Raw genomic sequence first — 27,055 nt, 5'->3', positions numbered from 1 at the left:
AATAAGTCTGGAATGATGGCCATTAGGGCTGTGCCAAACATCTGACAGGAAGAAAGGACAGTGCCAGATGTACACTACATACAGACCTCCCTTACTAATGAAGGTCACAGTCAACACTATTTCCATGCTTCTTTTTTGCTCTGTTCTATAATACAAGAACAAAAAAACAACCCTAAAAGGCTTTAAATTTAAAAGAGATGTGAAAGGCAAGGATTTCTTAGGTTGTTATCTTTTATTGGACCAACTACATAGTTGGAATAAAATTAGACAAGCTCTCAAATACACTACCTTAAATTTTAAAATAATTCAAAACAATACATATTTATTCAGCATTTAGTTGTCCTTTTGGCATTCATTATCATCTAAAGCTATTGAGGTACATAGGATTTTCAAAAGTACTGAATACTTTCACAAGCCTTGATAATACCTAGGATCCCCTGCTGGGTGCATAAGGGGACTTAGGTGCCTAAGTTGTGAATACTTTTTTGTGATTCATTTTTAAGGGTCAAATGAAGATGTATTGCAAAGGGCATTCATGGTTTTCAGGGACTTGACCAGGGTTGAGCAGTATCACACTTAGGCATCTAAGTCCACTTAAACAATAGGTAGAATAGGATCTGGACATTTATCCAAAATAAGAAAAGAATGTGCTGGAAACCAGACCTGGCTGCCATGTGTTATTTGATAATCTGCTCTACTGCAAGGATTTGGGATGAGATTCCAAAGAAAATTTCCCAATGTTTTGATGTACTAAGGAGATACCCATTTTTCTTTGAAGTACTTGGTAGAAGCCACTGTCACAATCAGATTACTGGATTTGATGGACCAATAGTCTTATTTTGTAGAATGCTTACGTTGAAAGACTTATGCCTTATATTGGTTTTACACTGAGCAGGTCTCCTGACTTCAGATGAATTACTCCTCACTTGTGGTGGCTTGACTTGAGACAGCCACATGGTCCTCAAGCCTTACACCTATCCTTGACAGCCTGAGTGTGACACTCAGGGACCTGAGTTCTGTTTATGGCTCTGTCACTGCTTTGCTGGATATTGCTGAGCAACGTATTGCCTGCTTTTTGCCTCTGTTTCCCCATCTGTAAAACTACTTTAAGATTCGTGAAAGTCCTTCTATAAGATACCAGGTGGTGTTTGATCTCTAAGTTAGAAAAGTCCACATTAGGCAATTTAACTGTCAACTGGGATGAACTGTTGATGGAATTAAAAGACTTTATAAAAGCATGTTTAAATCTATTATAAGTTTCTTCTTTACTTTATTTAGGGTCAAGTTGTATTCAGAAATGGAGAGAGGATGGGAACCATCAAATTTACACAATTTCAAGGTAGGATATGGATGTTTATTCCCTTTAATTAATCTTCCAAATGTGTTTTGTATTGCAGGCTTGTGTGAGAGTTTTATTTGCTTAAGAGTAGCTTCAAGTTCTATAGAAATATGAAAAGAATCTATGTGGAATCTGAAGTAATGGATATGGAAAGTTACCCAGAAAAAAATAGACTTGCTCTGAATGCAGTATCAGAGAGCAAATATTCTAAGTATTAGCCCTTTACACTTACCTTTGCCCAAAAATAACAGAAGTTATATTTTCTGATGTAAATATAGACCTATAAATAGGCAAAGAACTGTTGAAAAGCTGTGCCAGGCAGCAGACACATTCAGTTCTAAGCTCAGTCATTTCTGAAAAATAATACACATGTAGAGCTTTGAAAGATGGATATCAAATTTGTTTGACTCAGTGCTTGTGTTTTCTAAAGGCTAAATTTTGACATTTTACCTCTTTGCATGCCAGGCAGATTCAGGAGGCAGCCCTCCCCAAGAAATTCCCAATGTACAAACATTTGAAATGCCTCCATGAGGGGCAGCCTACTCGCATATGGTGAACCAGTCATCAATACTGGCTCCTTTCAGCAGGTTACCCCTGGGGAGAACAAGCCCACACATGTACAACTTTGTGAGGGCTGGCTACAGTCTAGAACTGAGCTGCACAACTTGTCTCCAGAGTTTCTTTAAAAAGTGATATGAATATTCTGATGTTTGTTTTACAGAGTTGAGGGTAAAAGGGATATCTGGCAAAATGCGGTCAAAAAGTGCTTAGAAAAATGATTGATATTCTCATTGTTGGGGGATCGTTAGAACGTAATCCTGCTGGTTCAAGTCACAAAAGCTGATCCTTCAAGCAGTGGCTCTCTGCAACATGGACTTTATTAACCTATGGCACTGCCTTTAAATGGATCTTTTACCCATGTTTATCATTTGCATCATGGTGAACATTTCTTTAGTGGTGCTCATGCCTTCTTGCTTAGGACTGACACTTTCCGCTCAGCTCACCTCCCCACAAATATTGCCCCACTCTAAAGCATCTCAAAGACCATTCAGTAGTGAAGACATTTGGAGTTTCTTTGCCATCATTTATGATGAATAAATACTGATTTTTCAGGCAGTTTCCTCAGCTTCTAGATTTACAACCCAGATGAAAGACATAGTAAACTTTTTTTAATAGGCTTTGATTAGAGATGGTTTGGAGCGATCCTCAAGGATTGTGCCCTGAGGCAGTTGAACCCCACTTGCATATAGGTATAATAGGTATCTGTAAAACATGGCAGAATGAGGAAAATCAATGGGATGCTGTAATACCAGGATACAAATTATACAGGAATGATGGAGTAGGTCACACTGGTGGAGGAGTGGCACGCTACATCAAAGATTGCATCAATTATAAGTTAGATTTTCAACTGATAGGAGAGATACCATAAAATCTTTGTAGATAGAAATCTAGGTTTTAAATAGAAAAAAAAAAGCATGTCTAGGGATATACTACTGACCCCCGAGACCAGGATGGCAGCAGCAAGCTAGAAATACTAAAGGAGCATGAGAGAGGCTGACAGCTGAAAATGCAGTACTGTTGGGAAATTCAACTATCCACAGCCAGACTGGGTCAATCTAACATCAGGCTGGGTTGCAGAGACTAAATTTCTTAACGTTATAAAGACTGCTTCCTGCAGCAGTTAATCCTGGAAACTACAAGAGTTAGTCCCGGAACCTACGTTCTTGGCCTAGTCCTAAGTAGTGCACAGGATTTGGTGCAAAGGGCAAGTGTTACTGAGCTGCTCAGCTGTAATGGCCACAGTGCAAATGGTGTGACATCCATGTAGGAGGGGAGACAAGAAAATCTGCTACAATAGCCTTTAACTTAAAACAGGGAGACTACACCAAAATAAGGAAGCTACTTAGAAGTTAAAAAGGGCTGCTAAAGGGGTGAAAAACTTGCAGGTGTCATGGGAACTACTTAAGAACACCATACTGGTGGTACGAAGCAAATGCATACCACAAATCAAAAACAATGGTAATCAGACCAAAAGAAAGCCAGCATGGTTTAATGGCAGTGTTGCACAGGTAATAAGCAGAAAAAAAGGCTTCTTTCAAAAAGTTCAAGTCAGATCATAACGAAGAAAATAAAAAAAGAGCATAAACACTGACAAAGCAATTGTAAACTAGCACATGTAAAGACAAGTTAAGAGAGAATTTGAGGAGAAGCTTGCTAGAGACACAAAAGGTACTGATAAAAATTTATTTAAATACATTACAAACCAAAGACCTGCTGAGGAGTCGTTGGGGCTTTGGATGATCAGGGTGTAAAACGTCTGCTAAAGGAAGACAAGACCATTGCTGAGAAACTAACTGCATTCTTTGTATCTGTCATCACTGTGGAAGATGTTAGGGAAATTCTATCATCAGATCCACTCCTCTGTAGGGACAAGTCAGTGGAGCTCACCCAAATTGAGGTTTCAATAGATAAAGTTTTAGAGGAAACTGATAAACAGTAGTAAATCACCAGGACCTGATGGCATTCACCCTAGAATCCTGAAGGAGCTTAGATGCAAAATTGTTGAACTCTTAACTGTAGCATGCAGCCTTTCACTAAAAACAGCCTTAGTACCAGAGTACTGGAGGGCTTCCAATGTGATTCCCATATTTTAAAAAGGCTCTGGAGGGGGTGCAGGGAACTACAGGCCAGTGAGACTAACTTCTGTTCCTGGAAAATTAGTAGAAACAATAATAAAAATAAATAGTTCAGTAAATGAATGAATATGATTTGCTGAGGAGGAATCAACATGGCTTGCCAAAGGGAAATCATGCCTAACCAACCTACTGGAGTTCCTTGAGAGTGTCAATAAGCAGGTGGATCAGGACAATCCAGCTGACAAGTATATTTGGACTGCCAACAAACCTTTGACAAGGTCCTCTGGCAGAGGCTCTTAACTAAATGAGGAAGTCATGGGATTACAAGGAATGTCCACTTGCGGATTAGAAGTGGGCTCAAAGATAGAAAGCAAAGAGTGAGTATAAATGGTCAATTTTCAAGATGGAAAAAAGTAAACAGCTGGGTCCCCCAGGGATGCTGTTTAACATATTCATAAATGATTTGGAAAAGATGGTGAGTAGTGAGATGGACAAATTTGCCAATAACAAATTTATTCCAAGTGGTAAAGACCAAGGTAGGCTGTAAAGAACTACAGAAGGATCTGGCATGACTGAGTGAGTGGGCAATCTGAATGGCAGATGCAATTCAGTATAGATAAGTGTAAAGTTGGAAAAATCACAGATGTACTTGCTGTACTCTGGGGTATTAGACCAAATGATATAAGAAGACAGACCCTAACATCATTACTAGCAATAGAGGCAAGAGGTGGTGAAAATCATCTGCTTCATCAACTGTTAACTGAAGACCCAAACAGATGGAAGCGTAAGAGGTTTAAAAGTCATAAACTGTTTGTACATGAAGCCCACAAGCTCCTGGAAGACACTGGGGATGCTGAACCAAACCTATGGGGAACAATGGAGTGGGCCAACCGCTGGGAAAGGTCAGACCTCTCCCTACAGCATTTTATACCAACACCAAATGAATCCCCCAATTGGGCATGACCTTTACAGAGAGGCATGCGTCAAGCTGAAAAGACTGAGATCTGGATACGGATACTTCAAAACACTTCGTAAGATGACATCTTGGACAGCCCCCTTTGTAAATGCAGTGTCCAACAAATGGCACAGCACTTCACCAAAAACTGCAATCTTTACAAATGCCCAGATGGGGTTGATGGAATCTACACACTGAGCAATAGTACCAAACAGTGGCTCGTAGATTTGGAAGTTGATATCTGACACCATACAAAAGAAGAAGTGTAAAGTGATGCACCTGGGCAAAAATAGCCCAAACTATAGCTACACTATGATGGGCTCTACATTAGCTGTTACTACACAGGAAAGAGATCTGGGAGTCATTGTAGACAGTTTGCTAAAAACATCAGCTCAGTGGCCATCAAAAAGGCAAACAAAATGTTAGGGATTATTAAGAATGGAATGTAAACAAAATGGGAAGTATCGTTATGCCCCTTTATAAATCCATGGTGCATCCACACCTTGAATGCTGTGCCCTGGTCTGGTCCCCACACCTCAGAAAGGATATGGAAAAACTAGAGAACATTTAAAGAAGGGCAGCAAAGATGGACGGGCTTCCATACGAGGAGAGACTAAAGAGGCTAGGCCTATTCAGTTTAGAAAGGAGATACTTGATGGGGGGACACGATAAGTATTTACAAAATAGTAAATGACAAAGAGAAAGTAAACAGGGATGTATTATTTACTGTCTCAGTATAAGAACGAGCATCATAAAATGAAACTAGCAGGTAGCAAATTTAAAACTGATAGAAGGGAAGTTCTTTTTCATACAGCATGTAATTGAAGTGTGGAACTCATTGCCACCAGATGTGGAAGCTAGCAGTTCAGCCAGATTCAAAACAGCATTGGATACATTCTTGGAGGAAAAGGGCGTCGGCAGCTATTGAGCTGGGTGCATTTTCATCATTTTTTTTATTCTACAGTAACTATTGTAGTGACTAAAGTAACTTCCAGGATCAGAGAGTTCTTAAAGAAGGCCAAAAGGGTCTTGATGCACATATCCTCATTTTTAATAAATCTTGGTCTACTCAGGAAAAGCCAGGGACCTGGAAGGAAGCTAATTTGATGCCAGTTGTTAAAAAAAAAAGAAAAGAAAAAGAATGGGTAAACAAGTTACCCTAGCTAATTACAGACCTTTTAACCTGATATCAATACTGGGCAAAGTAATTAAATGGATCTCAGGTCATTCAATCACTAAAATTAGCTTAAGAATATAATGTGAATTACCATTGATTTGTGGAATAAAGGCCTTGTCAAACAAATATATTTTGACGTGTGATAAAAAGTTTGTTTAAGGCAGTAACTGTTTTGTTGTAATGAACATAGACGTCTGTAAGAGATTTAACTAGTGATATACAATATGTCATTCAAAGGTTAATGCAATACAAAATAAATCAATATATCACATATTTCATAGATTAACAGCTGTCTAATTTACAAATCTTCAGATGTAATTCTTAATAGGGATGATCAATTGTGGGCATGATTGTAACCAAATCCCAGAGGGTCTGTATTTTGGTTTATATTTGGATTAATGACCTTGGAGAAAATACACAATCCCTGGGGATAAAGTTTGTGTATGGCAAGACTTGGCAGGATGGTAAGGACACTTATACCACTCCATTATGTGTAAATGAAAGGGGTACGGAACTGTAGTTCTCTGCTGGAATATATTGACTAGTGGTGGGCCAAGGCAGAAAACTGGTATTGGTCTGCAGTGCTGTCAGGTATTGAAGTTTTCTTATCCCTGTAATGTTGGACAGAATGTGCCAACCCATATAATAAATAAAAAGGTAGCATGTCACAAAGGGGATGGGGAAGGCAATAAGAAGGAGGGCTGTCCCACCAAGGGAAAACAGCCCCTTTGGGCTCAAAGGCCACTGCCTTTGCTGGATGAAACAGGAGCATTGGGGTAGCCAAGAGTTTTCCCTAGCAAGGGAAGGATTGTTACAAGCTGCTTGACAACTATGGGAGTAGGAAAAATGTCCAGGTTAAGAAATTTTAAGGACAAATCTTTGCTGGAATCATTTTTTCAATGCTTTTACCTACAAATAGTTTGACCACTCAATGAATAGCTAATCATGTCACCCAGAGGAAAGGAAAGGCTTAGTTATGAACATGAACTTCAGCTAATGGGTTTAATTTTTAATTTAAAGTCACAGTTATTTTCCTAAACACATTCTGGAGTCATGTCTTGTTTTTACTTCTTTTATAGCCAGTTGGATGCCTACAAGTTTCTTTTAATCTAAATTTTGTCAGAAGGTCAAAAGAGGAGGAGGTAGCCTTGGAGTCAGGTGTCACTCAACCCACTTGGTGCTTGATAAGTGGTGGAAAAGAACTGTAATGGCCACAGAAATGACTTGGGTGCAGTAGAGAACACGAAGCGTGTATGTATTGTCCTTTTGTGTTCCTACTGTATTAGTATAGGAAAGTGTATAGAGCAACCTGTTGCATTGATTTAATTAGCCAAGTGGCATTTGAAGAGGGTCCAAGCTAACCCAGCATTACTGTAATTCAGTCAAATGGTTGGCAGGGAGGCATTCCTTTGGTCAAGTCCAACTGACATGAATGGCTAAAGTCAGAAATGAAAGAAGGTAGTCTTGGCAACTTCTGTTATCTGCAGATATTAAGGAGTAGTGAGGATAACAAAAAAAGGTGAGACCGAAGATCCCTCTGAAACAACAGGGTACAGGAGCAGCTATTCACCAGTTAGGTGTTCCTTTCTGTGAGACAGCATCATTTTTGTCTTATCTAGGCAAAACCTACACCACTTTGCCCTTCTCCAGGCACCAAGAAAGTAAGAAGCCCATTCTGCTGAAGTGTATTGGAAAAGAGACATAAAGCTGAATGTTATCAGTAAGTTATTGAAATCCATCAACAATATTTTCCACAGGAAAGAGCAGTGCTTTCTGAGCCTCCACAGCCAGTGGTCTTTGAAGAGAAAGTACAGCTGAGTATCTGTGATTTCTGAGAAGAAATGGCAAAGCTACTTGAACAGTTCCACCTCAGCTTGGTCCTATAGTCAACTAATAGCATCTGAAATCTTGGTGGCTGTTCTGAGGGTAAAGCAACTGTCAAAAAAAGAGTTTCCAGTATGCATCTTACAGAGAAGAACTGATAACCTTCATCAGTAAAAGCCCTAGACAACTGAAAAGGGGAAGGAGTCATCTTACTGGCAAATGGATGCACATCAGAATTCTGGAATTTAAGCTTCATGTAGCGTAGTATAGAAGCAAAACACTGGTTCTTTCTAAATTTCTGCTGATCTAGTGAATTTCTCTGAATCCACTTGGTCCTTTCACTAAAATAGAATGACAACTTACCAAACCTGGAGACACTTAGGGCAGAAGTAAGTTGCAAAATTGTAGACAGGCAAAAAATCCATGACTAGCAGGTGGTGGACACCAGAGGAGGAAGAGGCAGCCATCCTGTGATTATTACTGTAGCCTTGTTATTAGGAGCAATCATCCATGAAGTGGGGGACCAGGTTCTAGGCCCCCCTTAACCAGTGGGACTTTGAACTTATTTTTCCATCTTCCTAGAACTACTCGTCTACAGAGTTGGTAAGAACCAGGCCTCTCACCAGCCTTCTTCTAAAAGCTGGTACATACATAGACCGAAGCAGGAAATACATGGGGCCAGGACTAAAAGAAAAAGTTTGAGGGTGAATGGCTCAGTGAACTGGCTCAAAGCCCTGAAGGAAGCACTGAGCCAGAAACTTTTTTATTTCCAATCTTTTTAATTTAATTAATAGTCGTAGTAGCAAATAAGTGTTGATGTTGTTGTTATTAATGTACCGTTGATGTTGTTAATTTAAACAATTCTTGCAAAATTGTTAAACAGTCTCCTGGCTGGGTCTTGCTGGGATGGGGAAGAAGGGAAGACAGAGACTGGTTGGGCAAAGGGACTCAGACTGGAACCAGGACCTGGTGCAGGAAATGCCAAGGAACACTGATTGACATTAGATGATAAGCAGTGGAAACTAGGATGAGGAATTGTGTGGGGAAAGGACAAAAAAGGCATAGCATGGAGGAGGTTCAGAGTAAGACAAACAGAAGAGTTTGTGTATGCAGGTACATCTCTATCATGCCCAGCATGAAAATCAGCGTTTTAGAATGTCACCAGTCCTGTGCTGCCCAAGTGTGTCCCTCTTCCCTCTAGAGGCAATGAGCACATCCAGACATGCATGGGCGTTTGGTTCCCTGGGGAAAAGTAGCCGCGGTGCACCTTGTGCCACAAATACTTGTCCCCAGGTAATGCCCATGCCACGTGCATTTTGGCATGCAGCAAGTTACCCCAGGGGCAGTAACGGAGGCTGGGACCAGCACTGGGCTGCCCCCAGCAGCCTTACCCAGAGTCCTGAGAGCCTCCCAGGGCTGCAGCCACGGTGATCCTGCCAGGCGAAACCTGGCAGGCAGCCACAGTACAGCTGTGCGGCCCAGCTCCACTTTTCAGCAGTGCATGCTGCCTGAGCGTGCGCTACTCCAGGTTTTTTTTTTTCAACATTATTTTGTAACCCCTAGATATCCAGGGGTCAAAAGAGCCCTTTCAGCTGCTGTGCTGCTGAGTAGGTCCTCCCCTAGCCTATAGGTGTGTTGGTGGTTCCTTCTCCCTAGATGCAGCAGTTTGCACTTGTCTTTGTTGAACTGCATCCTATTCTTTTCTGCCCACTTTTCCAACCTGTCCAGGTCCACCTGGATTTGATCCCTTCCCACTAGTGTGTTTACTTTACCCCATAATTTTGTGTCATCTATGAATTTGGACAGAGTGCTCTCCACATCCTCATCCAAGTCATTGATGAAGACATTGAACAGTGCCAGTCCAAGGACCGAGGCTTGGGGGACCCCACTGCCTACATCTTTCCTAGTCAATACTGACCCATCCACCACCATTCTCTGGGTGCAACCCTTAAGCCAATTTCCCACCCACCTGACCATGTAATTATGTCACAGCTGCTCAGTTTGTTTATGAGAACAGGATGAGATATCGTATCAAAGTAAATCCAAGTAGATGACATCTACCTCAACTCCTGCATCTAAGCATTTTGTGACCTGGTCACAGAAAGAAAGAAGGTTAGTCAGACAGGATCTACTTGCTATGAATCCATGCTGGTTGCCCTTCAGCAGTATTTTTCCTGCTGGGCTCCCACAGATGTGATACTTGATCATTTTTTCAAAGGTTTTCCCAAGGATAGAGGCAAGACTGGAGGATCCCTGGTTTGGGTACGCAGTTTTAGGCTACCCATACTGAAACCCTGGTGTCTCATTGCTGAAGTGCTGAGTCCATTTTTCTGCCACTAAAATCAGTGGGACCAGTTTTGTGAATTTATAGGATATGTCTACAATCCCACCTGCATGGAAACAGGCATGCTGCTGAAAAGTAAGACCCACCACTCATAAGATGAATAGAACTAAAAAATGTGCTGTTTTGGCCCCCCAAAAAGCCAACAGCATATAGGGTTGTATTAACAAGAGTGTTGTTTGCAGGTCAAAAGAAGTGTTTCTTCTGCTCTATTCTGCACTGGTGAGGCCTGGAGTATTGTGTTGATTTTTGGGTACCACAACTCTAGAAAGGTGTAGACAAATTAAAAAGAGTCAAGACAGGAGCAACAAAAATTATTAGATGTCTAGGAAACATGACTCACAGGGGAAGGTTGGAATAGCTGGGATTATTTCCTCTGGATAACTCTTCAAATGCTGGAAAGGCAGTTATAAAGATGATGATGATAGACAGCTCTATGTAGCCACTGCAGACAAAACCAGAATTAATGGTTGGGGATTGGAAAGAAATTTTGAACTGTGTGGATTGGAATAGATTACTAGAGAGGGTGTAGAATCTGCATCCTTGGGATTCTTTAAGAGCTGGATAGACTAACACTTGGATGAGATAGTTTAGAGAGGATTAATCATGCCTTGAGCAGAGGGATGGACTAGATAACCTCCCGAGGTCCCTTCCAGCCCTGTTTTTCTATAAGTCTATGCTTAATGTTATTTAAGATACCAGTAAATGCCCTTAAAAAAGTTAGGTGTCTCTAATCAAGTATCTATGATCAGTGGAAAATTTCCATGCTATACCAGCCTGTGTTCCCTATCTGTAATATGAGATATATAAGGACAATACAATAATCTCAGCTCACAGGGTTTTTGTGAAGACTGATTAATATTTATGAAGTATCTGTATCTGAATACTAGCAAGTCAAGTCAGTCTCGAGGCCACTGTGACCATTGGGACACCTTAGATACTTTAACACTATAGATAAGGTTATAAGGAAATTTGCCATTTTCTCTTCTGAGTAGTTTGAATAGTGTGCTGTAAATAAGGTATGGGTCATCCAGTGAACAATGAGGAAAAACAACAAGCAGCTGCTCATTAGCTAAACACTGAAGGGGGCAGATGTCCTTTGGAAAATATAATCATGTCATTAGACTGTATCATAATGTACATACAGGCAAGCTGGAGCATGGTTAAGAAGAGAAACTTATTTCTTGGCTTTTCCAAACTTTTTAAGTCCTTGACTTTACAACCTTAATGTTTTTTTCCATATAGTTGTTGTGTGCTTAGTGCAGTTTATATAAATAAAACTTGTCAACTCTGTTTCATTTGCATATAACAAACTTAATTAGGTTGTGCTCACTTGCACATAGGCAACCACTAATTTTTAGTTTAGGGATCAATTTAGCTTAGAATAAGGTCTAAACACTTTACCCAGAGTAGGTTATAGTAATTTTTAACATAAAAAGTATTATCTACACTTTTAGAAACTCCAAGTTAGTTAGTAATGGCAGCAAGAAACCTTCAGGATGTTCCTCATCCTCAAGCAAAATCCCTAGAGTAATACATGTTATAAATCTATGTTTACATAGTTATACATGCTGATCTCCAGCTTGATTTGCTGGTCTGAAAGAAGGCCCCATCCATCAATATTCCATCTTAATGATTTATCATTTCAAACAATAGTGCAGAATTATGTTGAAAGTCTGAAATTCAGGAATACCAGTAACTTTACACAGGAGACAAAATCATTTTGGCATACTGCTCCCCTCCCCTTTTGTCTATTTCATCCTTCTTAAAGAAGTCGTATTGATTGACTTTAGTAATTCTTCTAGATCTGAGAATTCTCCCCAAACCCTTCAGTTATACCATTTTTATCAAATTATTTTAATAAATACTCATTTCTCATCAGAGAGCAAGAGTGAACCTATCTGAGGCCAACTACTTAAAGCCTGAAGTGGGGAGCAGTCCTGGCTTCCACTCCTTCTGAAAAGACAGCTTTTCTATTTTATGCAATGTTTGTTTAACCCAGTCTATATGCACAGTCCACAGAGCAGGGTCTGGAAGCCAGGTATCACCCCTCCCAGGTGAGTTCCTTAGCCATGAGTCTACTCTTACTCCTCAGGCACTTTTACTCCTTTTAACCATTCCCACAAATAAATCTTGAATTATTTTCTCAATACTAGTAATGCTTCAAATGGAGGCATGGAGTATACCTCAACCCAGGGAGAATACTTTGTGGGCCAGATCCAATGCATGAGATTAGTCTGCAGGCCAGATCCAGCACTCGATTGGCACACAGGCACAAGCTGGTGCATGGTCATAGCCCCATGCGCTGGATTGGGCTCTGGTCTTGTACATGCTGGATCAGGCCTGTCATCCTGACCTCAGCCCCACATGTACTGGATCAGCATGTCACCCCACCCCCTATGCCATATGCCAGCATGACCCAGCAGATGGGGCTATGTCAGCTGGCATGCAGGGCTTGGAAATATGACAGCAAGGGATCAGTGGCAGCATTAATTGCCATTGCTTTCCTGCTGCCAAATTTCTGGACCTGTGGGGAACTCCACAGACCAGACGACAAGGCTCCACAAGCTGGACCTGGCCCACAGGATGTAGGTTGAGCCCTGTTGCCCCAGCCTGAACATACCTTTTAGCCTGGTGGTTATGGCACTCTCCTGAGAAGTTAGAAAGGAAGGGTTGAAGCCCCACACCCAGAAGAAGATAATCAAACCTGAATTTTCCATATCTAGGCAGAATAATTTAATCACTACACCATGTCTCTCAAAAGGGGACCTTTATTTGCTTCTTTTTTAGTTGTGTTTTAAACTTTCTCCTGCTCAGTTCTTCAGAGAAAGGCCTTAGATCTTTCTCTATCTCAGGTAAAGGTACCAGGGTTGTGGATCCCAAGCGGATAGAGAAACTTCCCTGTAGTCCTGAGGCACGTACCTCTGTCAAAAAGAGGTGTGGGATTTCAGATGCAATCCTGTCCTTAGCATTTCCTATACAATGGCTCATCATGCTGGTTTGAGATGGCTCTATATGTACTGTGTTGGTTATTTTGGAGCCACCCTGAAGGCTAGGTACAGATATTCATAAAGCCTGAGTCAGACTCGATCTAAGTCATGTGGTTTTTTTGTAAGCAGAGTAGTTTAGATAGATGGCAAACAGAACACCCATTTGCCCCTTGGTACAGGGGGGTTCTGCATTTTTTAGACTAGTCTATGTGTGCTGAACTTCTGTTCTGTTACAAGTATAGACCAGTTTCTGAACACTTATACTGGTAAAAGTGTAATGCCTGTACCTAGCTGAAGTGACTAAATTCATATGTGGCCTAGGAGACCTACAGGCCCAACACATGGCTCTAGATTCCAGGCTGATATTCAGGACTGATACTTTCTGAAAAGAGGGAAACCTGTTTACAGGTGTGTGAACTTTTGTGGAAGCAGCAAGTTACTATAAGCCATTGTTCCTTTGCAAAAATCCCTAGTGTAGCAATCACAGACTTTAAAGACATTGCTAAATTACTGTTTGGAAAGAAGACTCTTGGGGCCCGTCCAGATGTGCATGGACGTTGGCTCCCTGGGGACAAGTAGCAGTGCACCAACACTTCTTGTCCCTGGAGACGGGGCAAGTTGCCCCATGTGGCATAGGGGAAGCTGAGGCTAGCACTGTGCTGGCCCCAGCAGCCTTACCTGGAGTCCTGGGGGCCTCCCAGAGCTGTAGCCATGGCAATGCTGCCCGGCAGAGCCTGGCCAGCAGCCACAACTCAGCTCCAAGCGGCTCGGCTCTGCTTTTTAGCAGTACATGCTGCTTAAGCATGCACTGCTTCGGGGGAGGGGATGTTTCCGACCCCTGGATATCCGGACTGTGCAACATATGCAGACTGTGCAGTATGTGCCACAAAACCGCATACCACAAAACCACATACAGCGCCACATGTTTGCAGCGCCACATACCACTTGCACTCATCTAGACATGCCCTTGACGGTCTTTGCAAGATTTTACTAAAATGCTAAAATGTTACAGAAGAGAATGCATCTATATTGTTATTTTGTGCCAAAGCATATAATCTCCTAGGCGATTTTTTTTTAAGCACCAAAATAAATAGCAAAATATTAATGGCAACAATAAAAAAAACTATGGAAAACGACAGGAATTTTGCAAAAGTTCCTCTTTGTAAAAGAGTGATAGCTATCTAGTTCCAAAAGAGTGATAGGTATCAATTTCCAAATAGTTAATGCAGATCATTTTCTTACTAACTGAATGATGTACAGCAAGCATCTAAAAGGACTTTGATCTGTGTCTTTTGGGAATCTCCTTTTTTTTTTTTTAAAGGTAATGGATGAAAATTCTCCTTACCATTATGCAAGACTCTCCATAATTCACAGATAGTTATTTTATGGGATACCTCAGACCACTTGGTGCCTAATGCTGCCCCATTTTTACAGGGGAGCCAGATACCACCTGAGCTTTTGAGGAAAGTAGAGTTCAAGCTCTGTATAGTCTCATTGTTGTTTCTTTCTAACCAAATCCTCTCCTCAGAGCCGTCCTATGACAGTGTCCTGTTCTTGGACCTGGAACAGGCACATTTGACCCATCTGTGGGGTAGAAGAAACTGTCAGTAATAAGATCATTAAGGAGGATAAAATAACTCATGGCAAAGGAGTAGGATTTTTGTCCAATTATACTTTTATGGGAAAATATATTACTTGTTGTAATTAACTTTGAAAAGAGATGAAATGATGATCAGCCTAAGCTTTAGTTAAAATAGTACAGTGCGTGCATGCGCGCGCGCACACACACGCACACTAAAACACTAACATTCTCACTGAATAACAAAAAGAAAAAAGAAACTTTATTATAATCACTGGAAAGTTGTTAATTTCTTGTTTGGTGTTAGAGGACATAGTAACAACAGTACTAAAGTATGCTAGTAGATGAAACTTTGTACAGTTGGAAATGGGATGCTAAGAGTGGTATATCTCTTTCAGATGGATCTCTCCAAGTGAATTACATTTTACAAGAAGGTTATTAGTCAATGAACTTCCCCATTTGGTTGCAAGATAATGGCTGGTATTACAAATGTATAAGGAAACACACAGTGCAAGCAAAGACGGTAAAGATGGGTTTGTTCACTGCAGGAGTAACTGAGGTTCTTGAGTACTGGGCACATCAACATGCGCATATTAATGCAATGCAATAAACTCCAACATTTATTGTACCAGAATTTATTGCTCCAGTGTGTTGCGTCTGCACATGTGCCCAGGGCTGCAGCACGCTGAGTCGGGTTGGAGAAGCCTCGGCTGGCAGGGGGATTGGGGGGTCAGTCTTCCAGCCTGGGGTTGCTCCAGCCCAACTCAACATCCTGCGGAAGAGTTGGCTGGGTCATGAGGATGCTCCAGTGCAGGGCTCCCTCCTTCCCCTCCCTGCCCCGCCGACCCCAGGCCTCTTGACAGTGGCAGCACACAGGATAGGGTGGAGTTTCGCCTCATGGGCCCAGACTGACTCCCACCAGTATCCCTGCCACAGTAGGTGGGGGAGCCATGAGGTAAGGGGGCTCCATTCTACACCCCCCCAACTCTGGCCACAGCAAAGCCCAGCCAGCAGCTGCATGCTGCCCTCTCCCTCCCATGCTGCACAGGGAGGAGTCTCTCTTTTTTCTGTGACAGCCCCACACATGCAAAAAATTAACCTTCCTGGGAACCTGATCAGAAGCTCCCTAAGGCTCTCAGCTCTACGGCACCTTCAGCTAACAGCAGATTTATTAAGGGTTAATTTTTCACAGGCTTGGCCATTTTAAAAGTACTCAGCAGCTGTGAATGTGTGTTATGTCATAGCTGTAGAGCGATTTCAGGGGCCAGATCATGCAAAAAATGTAACTTGTGTAAGCACCCTCTGTTGCTCAAGATTTACCACTCCCATTGTTCCACCAAGTCACAATTTGTTTTTATTTTGTTGTTAGGAAATGCAAATCCCATTTCAAACCATGATGAACTTCATAATCATTGTATCAGCAAAATCATTGCATCATTCACTAAGCTAGTATTTGAGTTCCCATTAAAAAAAAGTGTCTTTTGAACCATTATCACTAAAGTCTGGTACAGAAGATTGATTATGCAACACATTTAGTAGGAAATGAACATTTGTAATTAGCCATGTTGGAAGACGTGGGGGAATGCTTTTTCTTGTCTTAAGTTGTTGAATGTTTTAAAAGGTAAATATTTTTCCTCAACATTCCTATAGCAGAGCTTATATGATTAACAGGTAAAAGTGCTTATGCCCAAGAGCAGAAAAGGGATTGTACTCCTCTGAGGAACAATCTCTTCCTTGAGGTGCAGATAACCTGTACAGCCACAGAGCACTTCTCACACAGCGAGGGCTAGATAATTTGTCCCTTAGAAACATTCCTTGCCATCTATCAGCAAGGCATTTCAGTGCCTTGCATCAATAAAATAAGCAACTGTAAATCAACAGAGTATAACACAGTGTCATTTTAAAAGGTCACTTATAAGCCTGGTGAAACACAAAATCCTACACTCTAGCCTTAAGTTTCTTAATGGCGAAAAACAGAGACTGTTATGAGTGAGCAGATTCCAGGGCACAGAGAAGGCATGTGCATCTTCTGGCAAATCTCAAAGAGAACTGGCTATATTACCCACTGAATCCCTGATTCCTCATCATTTCATTTCATGGGGCTTTTTTCACGATAAGGCTTGCAGGATCCAGAAGAGGCAGTTATGTTCTGAAGATCCACAAATGCTAATGATTCTAATTGGCATGCACTTTTTCTTTTATAAAAACAAGTAGTGGCTTCCTGCATAGAGCAATGGGGGGAACTAAGCCTTCCTGTCATTCTGGCCCTTTGAAAGGTCAGTGCAGAAAATGTTCTAATACAAAGTGATTCTAACCTGCCTTTGCTAATGTGACATTTGGAGCATGGTTGTGATAGTGTGATGTGACAGCAGGCTAACACTGTATTTTATTACCAGCTGGCATGTGGTCGACTGTTAGGAGGAAGTCACTCACAGCCTTATTCTATGCTTTCTCATTCTGATAGGAAGGGAATAAGAAAACCCACCAAAATATACTGGTAAATTGCAACCTGCTATAAAAGAATATCAATGAATCCTAATTGCACCAAATTTTTCTGAGCTGATAGAAAAAAGCAGAACATACTAGAAGTTTTAAAATTACACAGCTTCCCATTCACAAGAAATGGTGAAAGTGAAATTAAGGTTATGGGTACATGAGATATGTGACAACCTAAGCATAGATCATCATAGAATGTTGAACACTTGTTGTCCAAATTCAATATGCACAGCTGGCGGTCTAAGTAAGGACAGTGAAAATCATTAAGCATTAGCTCATAATACATTTGAGAGAAACTGCCAACTCCAGTGAGGACTGTAACTGCAAGACAAAGATATTTTATTTTTGAAGTAAATTTGGGATGCTACAAAATAAGCCTATTTTATTCACATGTTGTCTTGCAAGGGTCAAGTAGCTTTGGTTCTATTGATATTGTTTGGTAATGGCAGTGACTGGCCATGCGTGATAATTATATGGTTGTATTGTTTGTTTTGATGTTCTGTGTTGAAGTAGGTTCTTTGGATAGGTTTTGTTTTGGTGGGGAAAGGGTTTAATGCCTGGATTGCAAAGGGGCTAGATGTGGCCTGGCTTATTGTACTCTGCCCTCTGGATGGTGCCTGAAGGACCCCTTTCCTTCTTTCTAGAAGCTAGGGTGGAGGGGAGGGAATGTAAGCAGGGGAGCTGGAGAGTGCATGTGCATGCCTATGCCTATGTGAGTGTCTGTAAGCATATGGCCTGCTGAAGTCTACCGAAGCCTGCTGGTATAAAGCCTCATAATGGAGACAGGAAGTCTGTCACATGGGGACAAGGGTTGAAAAGGCTGGAGCAGTAAGGCAAAGGCAACCTGCTGAGGGCTAACAGAGACACCCAGACCTTTGGGCTAGGTACAAACAATCAGAAAGCCTGAGGCTGAATTGATTCAGTCTTTGCAGGTTAGTCTAAGATGCATAGATTAAATTGAAAAAGAAGTGAACAGACATTTACCTTTGATTCAGGAAATGCAGCCACATGCCTGCAGTAGCTCAGGCTAAAAGCTGGGGGCGATACAGCACTGCTCTCTGACTATGTTTGCACTTCCTCTTCCTACTGCCTCTAAGGGATTTGCAGTCCAGAATCACAGCAGTGGGACTCTGCAGGGTTGTTCATCACTTCTTCTTCCTGCTTCCAGGTGCCTCTGGGATTTGTAGTCTGCAGTTGCAGCCAGCTCTACATTTGAACTGGGGAAAGGGTGTTTGCCACCCGCTGCCAGCCCCAAACCCCAGCTGGGATTTGCATTGGCAGGGCAGTCCCTACCCTGTAGACTGAGCTGCATCCCCAGCTGGCCTTGCCCCCTCCCCACCCCATTGTCAGCCAGCCCTGACTTCTCTAGCTGGGGAGCAGGACCAGCCCTGCTCTCTACAGCAGACTGGAAAGCATGCTGGGGGACTCTGATTTAACTTGAACCAGGAAGGGGTCTGGGACAGGTGTTTCATAAACTGGTTTGACCCAAATCAGTTAAGTCTGATACTGAATTCTACCAGGTTTATCTTAAATCAGGTTCAGCCTTTTTTAAACTAGTTTATGTGCACTGAGCTTCTGTTCTGTTACAGACTTAAACCAGTTTATGTGTAACTTGTGTCCCTAGCCCAGGGGATGAGGGGGAGTTTACCTGCAGAGAGTGATGATTCCTGCCTGCACTGGAACCAGCTGTGGGCTGAGAATTAAGCCCCGGTGAGGTGTGGGAGTGAAGCATTAGGAGTTAGGATGCTTTAAATCTTTATTCTATGTTTTGTGTTCCCCAGTTCTCTTGTAGTGTTTTCCCTTAGTTATTAAAGTTCGAGGGGTTTTTGTCCCTGAAATTTGACTGGCCTTTAATTGGGTATCATCCCCTTATGGGGAGTTTGCATCCTTACAGCCTTGGCTGACTCAGGGTCCCGTCACACCAATATAACAGCTATATATAGATATAGCCCATATAATAATAGCCCACTGACAAAAGCCACCATTTGAGCATAGTATCCATCTCTGCTAGTGAGTATAGCATTCCTTTGGTCTTGTGATAGCTCACATTACTGTGCAATTGAATGAAATGGTATTTTCATTTCTCTTGAAATAAGGCTTTAATCAGTGTGATTGGTCACTGCTTTAGTACTAAAATTAATGATTCCTCATATCCCTTCAGAACCCTGGCTGGTGTTCTGTTGGATCCATCTGCTATATCTATCACCACACATTCCCAGAATGTTGCTTTTCTGAACTCCTTCCCTTAGTAGTTATATGTATGGTAAAGTTTTATAGGATATAAATAGGAATGGTTGAATCTGTATTTTAAAAAAAGAAAAGAAAAATAAGAAAGAAAACCAAGGTATCTCCAGAGTTATTGGCAAGTTTTCTCCTCAGTCACAGACACTTTGGAAAATCTTATTTAAATCAGTTAGCTCTGAATAGACCATATCTTCATCCCAGCCATTCAGTGGGTCTGATGTAGCCAAAGCATGGCAGTGCATTTGGGTTTTGTGGGTTCACAGCATACAAATATCTGCTTTTAAGCGTTACTCTTTTCCAGATTCTACCATTCTATCATTCTGTTGGACATCTACTACAATTCACTTGGGGGGGTCTTGTTGCTAAGATAATGGCAAAGTTTTCAGGCTATGTAATTAAAGAGGCATAGTAAAATAGCCATGGGAGGTTGTATATTCCCTGAAATACCTTGCAGAATTATATGCTGGAACCTTCTCAGTGTTAGCTTCAAACTGAAATAATAATATCTTAAATGATCTGTCAGATTGAGTTTATCTGGCTTAGGGCCCTTACATTTAGCAAACTTCTGACTACTCCTGCCTGGTTGTTATGAGGAAGAGGACTGAGAAAGCTCCTCCATGTAGCTCACCATGAATCCTTGAAGGAGCCAGATAAATTCAGCTAGCATGCCTGGCAGGGCTGCAGCACATAAATATACAGTACTGAAAGAACTATCCAGAGCCCCCATCTCCCCATATGCACTTGCTAGTGTCTAACCAAAGTGCACATTGCCCCTTTCAAAACAGTGTTAGGAGCTCTGTTCAGCCATGTTCCCACCCTAAGACTATCAAGGGAGGTCTATTTGTGTCCACAAAATAAAAAAAAAGTACTAAAAATAAAATGTTGGCTCTCCAGTGGGACCCAGCAGTCCACGGGGCTGCTATGGCCTGGCCTCACAGCCTGCTGGGGGAGGGGGAAGGGGAGGGGGACGGAGGGAACTGTCAATGTGAAGGAGAGCAGCCAAGGTGACAGCCACCCCTTCTATCCCCACACTCCTCACTGCTGATTGCCCCTCTCCAACCAGTGTGGGGAGGGAGGTATAGCAGACAGCTCTCTCAGCCAATCAGCAGCAAGGGGCAGAGCCACCGAGGCCTCTCAGCCACTCAGCAGTGAGGGACAGTCTTGCTGTGAAAAGGCTGTGAAATTGGTTCTGTGTGCTGCAACCAACACACAAAAATCCCTTTTGTTCACTGTGACTTAGGTAGATCCCTATTTATTTGAGTTGGTCTCCTTCACCTCTGAGGAATTTCTTACCCTGGTTATAGAGTAGGGCTGGCCCATGTCCCAGTGCTAACAGTAAGTGTGCAATGGGTAGCTGGCTGCATGAGTTGCAAGAGAGCCCTCCACTCACAGCCTTGCAACCTCTGCATACAGCATTTTAAGGGGACCCCAGCTTGTTTGCTGCCTTGCCCTGCAGCTCCTGCTTTAAACAGTAAGGTTGCATGGTTCCCTTTTTAAAAAGATGTTATGGGGATCAGTCCCTGATCCCAAAAATTGCACGTCCTCCCATATACAGGGAACCTCCACTTAATGTAGTTTCGCTTACTGCGTTTTCACTATAGCACTCATTAAAAATACCTACCTGGCTTCACTTAGCACTCAACAGTTTCGTTATAATGCTCAGCGCAGGGTGGAGGAAGCAGTGGCAGTGGTGGTAGTGGCATCCAGTGAAGTGGTGAGTGGCAGCCAGCGGGGCCCAGGGTCCACTCTGGCACATAATGCTGGAGCAGGCAGGGAGAAGCAGTGGCTAGAAGGAGCAGGCGGGGGGCCAGGCAGCATAAGTATGGAGCCTGGGCCGGTGGGACCCAGGATGGGGTGGCAGGAGCCTGGGGTCCACTCTGGCACATGGTGCTGGAGTGGCCGGCGGGCAGGGAGGAGCAGTGGGGGTCATGAGTGTGGGTCTTTGGCTGGCGCCCAGGGCCAGGGCCAGCAGAGTGGCAGGAGTGTGGGGCCTGAGGCCAGGGCTGGCAGGAGTGCAGGGCCTGGGCTAGTGCAAACCAGTGCTCAAGGACGTATGTGCAGTGTCCCCTGCCCCAGGCCACAGTGGAGCCAAGCCCTCAGAGCCCCTCCCTATCCCCGGGCTGCAGCCCGTGACCTGTTCTGCTCCGGTCATGGCCTCACCCACTGGAGCCCCACTTCTCACCATTAATCCCTGCCTTCTTGCTGTTAATCTCTGGGTGGGTGGGTCCCCTACTCAGGCCCCACAGGCAGGGTGGCTGGGGCAGTGCAGAGGTGTACTGGTGGCCAGCAAGTGCCGGCTGGCAGGGGCCATCGCGATGATGGAACAATGAGGCCAGGAGGAGCCAATGTCTTCCCTGGCAGAGCCTGCACAGTGCCAGTGCCTGGCAGGGCCAGTGCCAGGGCCAGCAGGAGCGCATGAACCAATTGTATTTATTTACATTAAACCCTATGGGAAAATGGGCTTTGCTTAACGCTGTTTCGCTTAGCCCTCAGTTTTTCCGGAACCAATTAAGAGCGCTCAGCGGGGGTTGCCTGTATGTGTGATATGCCAGGACATGTGATTGTTGGGATTGGGGATCAGATCCCATCACATCATTATTTGATAGTCTGCTAGTGGCCTTAAAAGTGATAGTCCACATCTTTGAACAGAAAGAGGTAGTTGTCTGTGTTGGTCTGAAGGCAGGCAAAGGCAGGGTAGATTTTCATCTTATACAACTCCGCATCTTGTCATAGTTCTTTTTATCATTACCTGTGACTTATATGCATTGAGACAGTTTTTGTTCCCAGTGACATTGTGTATACCAAAGCCAATTCAAATGACTTTTCAGAGCAAAATATAGTGGCAGGCTGTGTCCACCCCTTTATGTGTATCCAGTTATACTCCAACACCTTGCCTTTCTTCCCCCTGTTGGATTTGTAATTTTAACCAGAACAAACCATCAGGATCATTTGATAGGGCTTGTTCTGAGTAAACCCATATTGTTTTTATCTCTTGATTCCATTCATATTCAGATCAAATGCTAGTGTTAATGCACCACTGCAAACCAAGCACTAAAAAATCATAGAATCACAGGGTCACATGGGATCTTACAGGTCATCAAGTCCAATCCTCTGCAGAAATATAAGATGTGATATAGCTAAGCCTCCCTGGGAAGTGCTTATCTAAGTTCTTCTTGAAATCATTCAGTGAAGGAAATTCCACAACTTGCCAGACAGCTTGATCTATGATCCTGTTGTTCTGACAGTAAGGAAGCTTTTTCTAATATTTAATCTAAGTCTGTTTTGTTGCAGTTTAAAACCACTGCTTCATGTCTTGCCCTCCGCAGCAAAAGAGAACATTTGTTCTCCCCCTTCTTATGACGCCTTTTCAAAAAGGCAAAAGATTCTGTCATGTTTCCCTTAATTTCCTTTTTGCCAAGCTGAACATACTTGTGTCAAAATTTCATTCTATCACTTTTATCATCTTTTTGCTGACCCTAGAGTCTTCTTGAGTTTCTTAAGTCCTCTGCAGAGGATTGGATCTTAAGATCCCAGAACTGCATGCAAGACTTTAGCTGAGGCTTAACCAGCACTGTCCACATCTACATGAGTGGTGGACTGCACAATTGTTACTGTGCAGTCATTTAGTACTTGCATAAGCACTAAATGACTGCACAGTAACTGGCATTACTGCACAGTAGCATCCCTACATGGTTTTTTTCCAATGCTCGTCACCAGCTCGTTACTGCTGCACAGTAGCATCACATCATGGTTAGTGCCTGTCAATGCTACTGCATGGTAACAGTGAGCTACAGTCTCACGTAGACAGGTCCACTGAGCCGACTGACACTGTCACTTCCCATGTTTTATATACAATGCTTCTGTCAAGGCAGCCCAAAACTACATTTGCTTTTGTTATGACTAGATCACATTTCTGAGTCAATATATTGAGTCTGTGATCCAGTAGAGCTCCTAGGTCCTTTTCACTAAAGCTACCACTTAACCTGGGGATCAGCAGTCTATGGCCTGTGGGCTGTATCTAGCTTGTGGAGGCATTGGATCTAGCCTGTGGAACCAGGGGGTTTTGGCAGCAAGTTGGTGCTGGGGACCTTCAGTAGCTGAGCAGCAGGCTGGTGGGTAGATGTAGTGGCAGAGGCAGCATCAGCGGCTGGGTCCTGTTGCCAGCCCACCTTGGAACCAAGTTAGGACATTCCAGCCCATTGCCAGAAAAAAGTTGGTGACTGCTGGTTTAGCCAGTTATTTCCCATTCTTTATTGGTACATTTGTTTTCTTTCCCCCTAGGTTTAGCAGCTTACGTTTGCCATTGTTGTATTTCATTCTGTTGTCTACTTTTGTTACAAGAGTGATACCTACCATTAGTTTCAATGAGACTAGGATTTCATCCTGAGTCTCTTATCAGTGAAGGAGATAGAACCACAGGACTTCAGTGTGTCCTTCCTTTAATTAATCTTATCCTCCTTCAATCAAAGTATTTACCACTTACCATTTAATTTTGGGATTAAGACAGGAACAAAGAAGTGAACAAGAAGCAAGAAAGAAAAAAAACAACCAAACAAAGAAAAATACAAAAAAAGACAGAAAGATGGAAAAATAAACAGAAACTTAGTTTAGATGAGCTTTGTCTATCCCTCCAGTTCCTTCTACATTCTGTTCTTGAGTATCCATCTAGGAAGGAATTCTCATATGAATTAACAAGTCCAGAGAATTCATTTAACTCTTCAGGTCCAATGGTAAAAATAATTGTTTTTTCAGCAATGATTCCAGGCTGTTAAAATGTTTCTACAAATCACAGAGGAATACAGTTCCCATAAATACCACCTTAATAAATCTACCATCTGTTTAAGCTTAACACCCCATTTGGAGCTAAATTATCCTAGCAGCAGGGGCACAAAGACCTCTTCCCCACATTTTCCCATTAGAGGACCAAGGAACAATTACAATCCTTGCAAAACTGACAAATATATAGCTATGCTTTGGTCATCACCACTAAATCTGTTAATTTTAGATTATATGAACATGTGGTAGGAAACCCTTTCCTCTGAAACTTTAAAACTGCAGTTCTGGAGACTGGTAAATGTGCAAAGGCAGTTCCGAAGGAGGAGGATAACAAACACAGTCCAGAAATTGCAGAGGGACAGTTCTTGAAATATTGGCATGACAATACCTCTTTCTGTACTACAGTTGGCTCCTGTTCTCAGAACCTTTGCCTTTATCAGTCTTTATATATAGATGGAGAAAGATCAAAGGAACATAGATTACATTTCAAAAATCTTATGTAGCAATGTATACCTGTGCTTTCTAGATGTAAATTAGTTACTAAGTTACAAAAATCATAGAATATAGGGTTTAGAAGGGACTAGGGCTGTGCGAAGCTTCGGTCTCTGATTCGATTTGGCCCAACTGAGTGGGCGAATCTCCGAAATCAAATTGAATCAGAGGACCATTTAATCTCTCCAAATCAAATCAGTACCCTATGAATTGATTCAGAGAGATTCAGAAAGATTCAGCGATTCAGACATAGACACAACTTTAAATGCTTTTTCTACATACCTCTAGGTAGCAGGTGGCTTGTGAGTGCTGAGATGCTGAGTCACATGGAGTGTCCCACAGAAGTGCGGAGGGCTCCCCAGTGCGCTTGGCAGCAGACCTGGAAGAGAACCAGAAGCATTTCTGGTCCACTTCCAAGTCTGCCGGAGAGCATGCAACTGGTGCTTCCTTGGTCTGGGTGGGGCACCCAGAGTCCCCCTGTGGCTGATCACCGAGCCAGGAGGGCGTGGGGGGGCCCCCAGCACACTCCCCAGTGGACCCAGAAGTGGACCAGAAGTACTTTGGGGTTCTCCACCAAGCACATGGAGGGCCCTCCCAGCCCCCCCGCATTTATGAATCAGTGTCAGATCTTCAGATTTGGATTCCACTGAATCGAATCAGGGACAGTGATCCAAATCAACAAACTGAATCACTGTCCCTGATTTGGGCTGAATCAAATCACTGTCCTTGATTCGGGCCCTGATTCTGAATCCCAATTAAATAGGGCCCTCTTTGCACACCCCTTGAAGGGACCTCAAGGATCATCTGGTCCAACCCCCTGCATAAATGCAGGAATGCTATCCCTAAATTATCTTTATCATATGTTTATCCAGCCCTCTTCTCCCATGAAACATATTCCACAGCTCCCCCGAACAACTATTGCAGTGCCCCACTAACAATAAGAATTTTTTTCCCCATTTAAAAAAAAAAATCTAATCTAAATCTGTTTTTCCACAATTTAAACCCATTGCTTCATACCCTGCCTTTAAGGTGGTCATGTCTACACGTTTTTTTTTATGTGCACCTAAACTTGGTGCACATTAGCCTAATGTGCATTAAGTTGATTAAGGCATGCGTCTACATATGCAAGCACTAAGGCGCATAAATGCGGGTGTATGGACTGACTTGGGACTAAAGTTAGTCCCAAGTCAAGGGATACACACCACATTAATGCACACTAGAGCATCTACATGTTTGCTATTGCAACTTAGCTATTTGTGCATAAATTTGATACCTGCTTTACACAGGTATCAAATTTAGACTCAAATAACCTAAAACCACAAATTTTAAGGCACATTAAGGGCACACACGTAGACATGTACCCTTAATGGACCTTAACTTGAGCTAAAGCGCATTTAATGTGCATGTGTAGACACACCCACTTAGCTGAAAGTTGCTATCATGTTCCTTCTTAATATCCTTTTCTCAAATTTACACATACATAATTCTTTCAACCTTTCCTTTTATGGCTTTCCTTACAACATCTTGTATCATTTTTATTGCTTGCCTCTACACCCTACCAAGTTTCACCACATCCTACTGAAAATGTGGACCCCAGAACTTCACACAATACTCTAGGGCTAAGTACACACAGTCAAAAAGCTTGAAGCTGAATTGATTCAATCTTCACAGGTTAATCTAAGCTGTGTAGATTGAACCTGTAAGCAAGTGAACAGGCATTCACTTTTGATTCTGGATATGCAATCACACGCCTGCAATGACCTACGCCAGAAGCCAGGGGGTGTAAAAGCATACATCTCTACTCAGCTGGAGCAGACAGCTTGGGCCAAGACAAGTCCACCCATCTTGGAAGGGAGGTGGGGGAGGGGTTTGCAGAAGAGGTAAAAAGTACCCTGGGATGCTGGGAGACTGTGAGTTAATTTGAATGTGGAGTATATCTGGGACAGTTCAATAAACTGTTTAATCTAAATCAGTTAAGTCTGATACTGCATCCATCCAGGTTTATCTTAAACCAGTTTTGGGCATTTTAAAGAGGTTTATGTGCACTGAATTGTTGTGTTACAGATTTGAGCTGGTTTCTGATGACTTATACTGGTTAATTTCTGTCCTTAGCCTAGATACGGCTTAACTACCACCAACTAGAGTGGTACTCTCACGTCCTGTTGATATGACTCAAAATTTGATTTGTGGTTTTGGGGGGGGGGGG

At 42.5% G+C, this 27,055-nt stretch overlaps 1 protein-coding gene across 1 annotated transcript in view; it reads left to right on the top strand.

Annotated features, from left to right (window-relative positions):
- Window positions 1–27,055, top strand: part of GABBR2 (gamma-aminobutyric acid type B receptor subunit 2) — a 1,245,145-nt gene that overhangs the window by 761,558 nt on the left and 456,532 nt on the right. Inside the window, exon 8 of the mRNA XM_019509192.1 lies at window positions 1,279–1,339. Coding sequence (XP_019364737.1) covers window positions 1,279–1,339 — 61 coding nt within the window. The remainder of the gene's footprint in view (window positions 1–1,278; window positions 1,340–27,055) is intronic.

The sequence above is a fragment of the Gavialis gangeticus genome, unplaced genomic scaffold (genome assembly GCF_001723915.1).
Source record: "Gavialis gangeticus isolate Ggan-Ray unplaced genomic scaffold, GavGan_comp1, whole genome shotgun sequence".
Lineage (NCBI taxonomy): Eukaryota > Metazoa > Chordata > Crocodylia > Gavialidae > Gavialis > Gavialis gangeticus.
Note: the sequence above shows the minus strand (reverse complement) of the source record. Positions and strands in the feature narration are given on the sequence as shown.